Below are 6,000 nucleotides of genomic sequence, written 5' to 3' on the forward strand. Positions count from 1 at the left end.
ATTTATCTCATGAAAAGGAGGAAAAAAGTTCACCTGATATCTTCTTCTTCTCGCAGGTGACTTTGTGATCCTCCTCAACGCGGGAATGAGCACTCGGCAGGCTTTGCTATTTAACTTCCTTTCTGCGTGCTCTTGCTACGTCGGACTGGCTTTTGGCATTTTGGTGGGCAACAACTTTGCTCCCAATATCATCTTTGCACTGGCTGGAGGCATGTTCCTCTATATTTCTCTGGCAGATATGGTAGGATATGAAACACTTTTACTTCACTTTAATTTAAATCTTAGACGTGCACATCTGGATTATTCTGTTTTTCACAATGTAGTGGGTCTTTGTTTTTATGAAATTCAAAAAAATTTCTGTTCAATAGTTACCCTTTTTTGAGTAGTTTGCACTGAGTAATTTAAAAATGGCTTTCAGTGGTTTCTTAACCTACTTTCTTACTGATTCATGAGGAAATGACTGATTTTTGTAGAAGTAGAGACAGTTTTCTGAGTCCTGTGGCCTTATGGTAGGATAAACCGTATTTTCTATTGTCTTGTTGCTAGCAGCCTCTGAGGCAGCCCCTGACTCAAAGGAATCCCATCTATAATGGAGCAACCCCCCGCCCCCCACCCCGGTCCTGTGTTATCCCCACGAGAGACCAGACTGTCGTGGACCGTAGGAGTTCATTGACTGATTTTTGGCTTAACATCACCAGAATTTTTCTCCTACTCTGTGTTTGGCTGAAGGCTCTGCTGAAATCTGTTCAGCATTATAGCAACATGCAATCCACGACTACCTCCTAGATGGTGCCTATGCACGAAGTGCATTGACCTGGAATCCAACCCAGGTCTCCTGCCTGGTGGGTGAGAATCCTACCCCTGAACAGCCAACGTGCTTGTCTCCTATGGTCATGTGTCCCTAAGGATTTTCCCCCCACTTTTGCGAGGATACCACATTCAGAAGAGGTGGTCGACATTGTTATTTTTTAAAGCGCCTGAAGAGTGAGGCCTCTTGGGCTAACCTAAAACATAAACCACATTTGTGAAAGTAAAACTGGGCAATGTTGATCTGGGTGATGATACAACCGTATCTATGTTTATGCCTGTGTGGTGTCTATGCCTTTCGTGTATCTGAATGTATGTATATGTGTGTATGTAAGAGAGATATTGTATCCAATGGTCTTTTGTGTGTGTCTGCTTTACGAAGTTCTATCATTGGTCCTTAGATTTCCAACAGAATTGACTTATGGGTAGCTTTCTAGAACAGGTGCATGAAAATGAAAGAATGTGGACCTCACAGAAGGTTTCCTTTGTATTTGGAATGGACTATGTATTACATACATAATTCAATTACTACATTTCCTGCATCTTCATTCTTGGCTGCAGCTGGGGGCTGCCATCTCCATTTGTCTGTGAAGCCGTTCCTGAGAGGAAGGACTTTATTTGTTCAAACCACTACTGTCATGGTGGTTTTCTGCACCATCACTGTATCCTCCCATCTTTCTCACAAAGGACAGGGCCGGCTGCTGTTACCCAGTTTACAGAAGCAATCATAACAAATAATGCGGTGCACCCGGAGAGCAGCTGTGCACTTTGACAAGTGGCGGCACATCCTTCACTCATGTTATCCTAGCAACAGTTTCTGGATTCAGGCACATGAATCAACAGGCGATTCGGAGAAGCTCTAAGATAATTCATCAAGTACAATGCAGTTCAATCTATAAAGCAAATAGTTTCAGAATGAGTTTTGCAAAGGTATTACTTAGAGATCTTTGCACATAGCCTTTTCAGTAGATGTTATCTGCTGGGCAAAGGTGGATTTTATGTATAGACTTTGGGTTTTAATTGCTTTCACTCTAATGAGATGACCATTGCAAATCCCAGTACATGAGATATTTAAAAACCAAATGTTTTTGTGAGGGTCGAACAAGCAGAAAGGAATAAAATGGAAGAGATCACAAATGCATAATGATTTCAAAGAGTATTCAATTAACAACTGTTTTCAGCTATTCCTTTACCAAATTTATTAACGATGGGGATAGATTTCCTTATTATGTTATCTATACTTATATATATATTAATTAAAAGATTTTATTGGGGGTTTCTAGAACTCTTTTAACAATCCATAAACCAATTATATCAAGCATATTTGTACATATGTTTCCATCATTCTTTTTAGACATTTACTTTCTACTGAAGCCTTGGTATCAACTCTTCTTCCCACCCCGACCCCCGCGACCACTTGATAAATTATAAATCATTATTATTTTTATATCTTACCTGACCGCTGTCTCCTTTCCCCCATGGTTTCTGTTGTTTGTCCCCCTGTTGGATGTGTGTGTGTGGTTATATGTCTATCATTGCGATCAGTTCCCCCTTCCTCCCCTGCTGTCCCCACCTTCCCTCTACCCTTCTGGTATCAATATTCCCATTCCTGTTCTTGGATTCCATGTGTTGTGAGCTCTTATCTCATATTTGAACATGTGCACATGCTCCAGTCTAGCCCGCAGTGAAAGGCAGCACTGGGGTCAGGATAGTGGGGGGTGAGGAAGCCTCAAGGAACCAGAGGAATATTGTGTGTTTCATCAGTTCTTTACTGCACTCTGGTTGACTCATCCCATCCCTGTGCCCCTTCTTTGAGGGGATGTCCCATTTTCTACAAGGCTTTGGGTCTCTGCTCTGACCTCCCTGGTTCTCAACAATATGTTTTTTTTGATAGTTTGTTATGAGTCTTCTGATACCTGTTCCCAGCCCCGACAACATCGCTTGATCACACCGGCTGTGTGCTTCTTCCATATGGGCTTGTTGCTTCTCTGCTAGATGGCTGTTTGTTTATCTTTAAGCCTTTAAGACCCCAGATGATATATCTTTTGATAGCCAGGCACCATCCGCTTTCTTCACCACATTTGCTTATTTGTTGTTTGTCCCCCTGTTGGATGTGTGTGTGTGGTTTTATGTCTATCATTGCGTCATCCCATTATGCACCCATTATGTCATCAGTAATTGTGCCTGGAGGGTGAGCATCACAGAATGCCAGTTTATTAGAACAAAGTCTTCTTTGTGCTAAAATATTTAACATCTAAAATCAATAATGAAGTTACCTGCACAGAAATCTATAAATGACTATTTCATGTACTACCACAAGATGGCAACAGTGATCTAATAATCTATCTTTCTTCTAGTTTCCAGAGATGAATGATATGCTGAGAGAAAAAGTAACAGGGAGAAAAATAGATTTCACCTTCTTCATGATTCAGAATGCTGGAATGTTAACTGGATTCATAGCCATTCTGCTCATCACCTTGTTTGCAGGGGACATTGAATTGGAATATTAAGAAATGGAACCTGGTGCTGTTAATGGAGGCATTTAATCAACAAAAACATCTCAAAGGGGATTGTTAAGCTGGTCCTACTTAGTTAAAAGAAAATTTTGTTTTCAATTGTAACTAAAGAAAAACAATGATTGGTTTTAGGTCAATGACATTTTTATTTGTAGCTGAAAGTGTTTCAAAAGGTTTTTAGCTCCAGTTTGAAGTGGTTGGTATACGGGACTTTTGGTAAATGCCCACTTTTCTAATGCTACACTAAAGACTATTAAAAAACCACTATGAAGAAAGGGACATGCATTTGATAATTATGCATACATCAAAAGCCAGAGAAACACACAAGATAGGATCAAAGATCCAAGTGGTTTCCCAGGAGTTCTATTTCATTGAAAAGGAATGTGTTCTAATGCTTTCAAGGACAAGTTCATCAAACTGCGTAAGAAAAACTAAGGGTATACAGCACAGATACAAATGATTTCAGACAATAATGAATCTAAGAAAGAAAAAATGTTTCAAATATGTATTGTTTTACATGCATTTCAGTGAGAGATCCAAAGGATTGTTTTGGAAACCATTTGATAAAAATATGAACCCTAGGACCAATATAATTTTATATCCTACTAAGTTCAGGCTTTATCTGATGCTTTATTTGTGTGACCTCCAGCAAAATTTATTAGAAAGGGCTTTATTTTTCTCCATGTATGGGATGGTTGTAGTCATTTCAAGTAGCAAATATGCCAAGCTGGTGGATGTAGTTGATTTGTAAAGGGGTAGACTATGTTGGTATGTAGAAAGAAATGGAATGCCTTTTTAAGCAATCTACTTTTAAAGATGAGCACAATTATTTAGCAAAGGTTGTTTTTGTTTTTGTTTTGTTTCAATCAATGCAAAGCAATAGCTGGGTTGCTGTGTACCAGGACTGATTAATTAGACAGTATACATTCCTTATGGGGATTGGGAGAAGTTTATAAAAGGCTTATTGTGTGTTCTGTCTACATTTTTCCTATTTGGTATAACTGTGTGTGGGGAACTTGGGCCTGTATCTTTTGGAATTGTTATTAGACACGTTGGGATTGGCTCCAGCTCAGGGCAACTCTCTGTACAAGCAATGAAAGGTTATCCAGTACTGGACCATCGACAAGGCCGATTGTGTATTGGACCCCTGTGGTTCCTATGTTAACTCAGCAGATACAGGAACTTGGTCTAAAATTGAACATCCTAACCTGAATTTATCATCCCAAATTAGGGAAAGAGATTTAGTAATCAGGAAACTAATGGGTAAAAAACAAAAATGATCTCAGGAATTACATTGCCCCATGAGCCATGAAATGTTTCACATGACAGTAATGGATATTTGATAAGCATTTAACATGTATGTTCATGTATATTTTGTGTTATGACTGACAATTAAAATTTTTTTGACCTAATAGTAAATGCCTTTGAAATCACCACTTGCGTTATTTATTATTCATTTATTATATATTCTCTGAAATGCCTACCATATACTGGGAATTATGAGGATCCCGGGTGGTGTAGTGGACTAAAAGTTGGGCCGCAAACTGCAAGGTGAACAGTTTGAAACCACCAGCCACTACACAGTAGAAAGATGAGGCTTTCTACTCTGATAAAAGGGTTACAGCCTTGAAAACCCACTGGTCCAGTTCTACCCGATTCTCTTGGGCTGCTCTCAGCTAGAACAAACTTGATGGCAGCGAATGTGGTTTCGTCTTGATTCTGTTTGTTTATTTGAGATAAATAGGAAACGAATGATATGTTTATTTCAAAGATATTCAATAAGTGAATACTGTGAAGATTTATAATTATTCCTAAAATTTAGTAAACATAACTATAATACTTTTAACATTTTTCCCAGCACCATAATTCAAATATAGTGATTCTTCTTGGGTCTTTCTTGCTCAATGTCCCGCTATGACATACAGAAGAGGCGATTGAAAATACCACGGCTCGAGTCACGTGCGCCTTGGTTCTCAAAGTCACACTCTTGCTTTTCAGCACCTTAAAGAGATTTGGTGCAGCGGGTTTGCCCAAAGCATTGCATTGCTTCATTTCTCCACTGCTGATTCCATAAGACGAACTTCTTGACAACTTTACTCTGTTTATCATTATCTACTTCTTGGCCCATTTGCTAGGATTTTTGCTATTTTTAAATTGACTTGTAATCTATCCTGTAGGTTTTAACTCTTGATCTTCATCAGCAAGTGTTTCAACCCCACCCCCACCCCCACTTTCAGCAAGCCAGGTTGTGTTATCTGCATATTACAGGTTGTTCATAAGTCTTCCTCCGATCTTGATACCTCATTCCTCTTCATGTTGTACAGACTTTCTGATTATTTCCTCATCATACAGACTGAATAAATATGGTGAAAGGAAACAATCCTGACACACATTTTTCCTAATTTTAAACCATGCATCATTTCCTTGTTCTGTTGGCAAAACAGCCTCTTCTTCCATGTACAGGTTCCACAGGAGCACAAGGAAATATTCTAGCGTTTCCAGTCTTCTTGAGGTTACCCACAGTTTGTTATGACCCACACAATCAAAAGCCTTTTTATAGTCAATAAGACACAAACATCTTTTGGTACTCTCTGCTTTCAGCCAAGATCTTCCAATGCTTCACCAGTTTGTTGAAACATTTCAATTGGTATTCTATCATGTCCTGGATCCATGTTTT

The 6,000-nt window shown here is 39.1% G+C and overlaps 1 protein-coding gene across 1 annotated transcript in view; it reads left to right on the top strand.

Annotated features, from left to right (window-relative positions):
• The window catches only part of SLC39A8 (solute carrier family 39 member 8), a gene marked incomplete at its 5' end in the record, with an annotated part of 78,423 nt that extends 73,667 nt beyond the window's left edge, over positions 1-4,756 (top strand). The window contains 2 exons of the mRNA XM_004703286.2: positions 57-241; positions 3,165-4,756. Coding sequence (XP_004703343.2) covers positions 57-241; positions 3,165-3,317 — 338 coding nt within the window. The remainder of the gene's footprint in view (positions 1-56; positions 242-3,164) is intronic.
• Positions 4,757-6,000: the final 1,244 nt, after the last annotated feature.

Source organism: Echinops telfairi, unplaced genomic scaffold (assembly GCF_000313985.2).
Source record: "Echinops telfairi isolate 266 unplaced genomic scaffold, ASM31398v2 ScPeMD7_7468;HRSCAF=8506_0, whole genome shotgun sequence".
In the NCBI taxonomy this organism is placed as follows: Eukaryota; Metazoa; Chordata; class Mammalia; order Afrosoricida; family Tenrecidae; genus Echinops; species Echinops telfairi.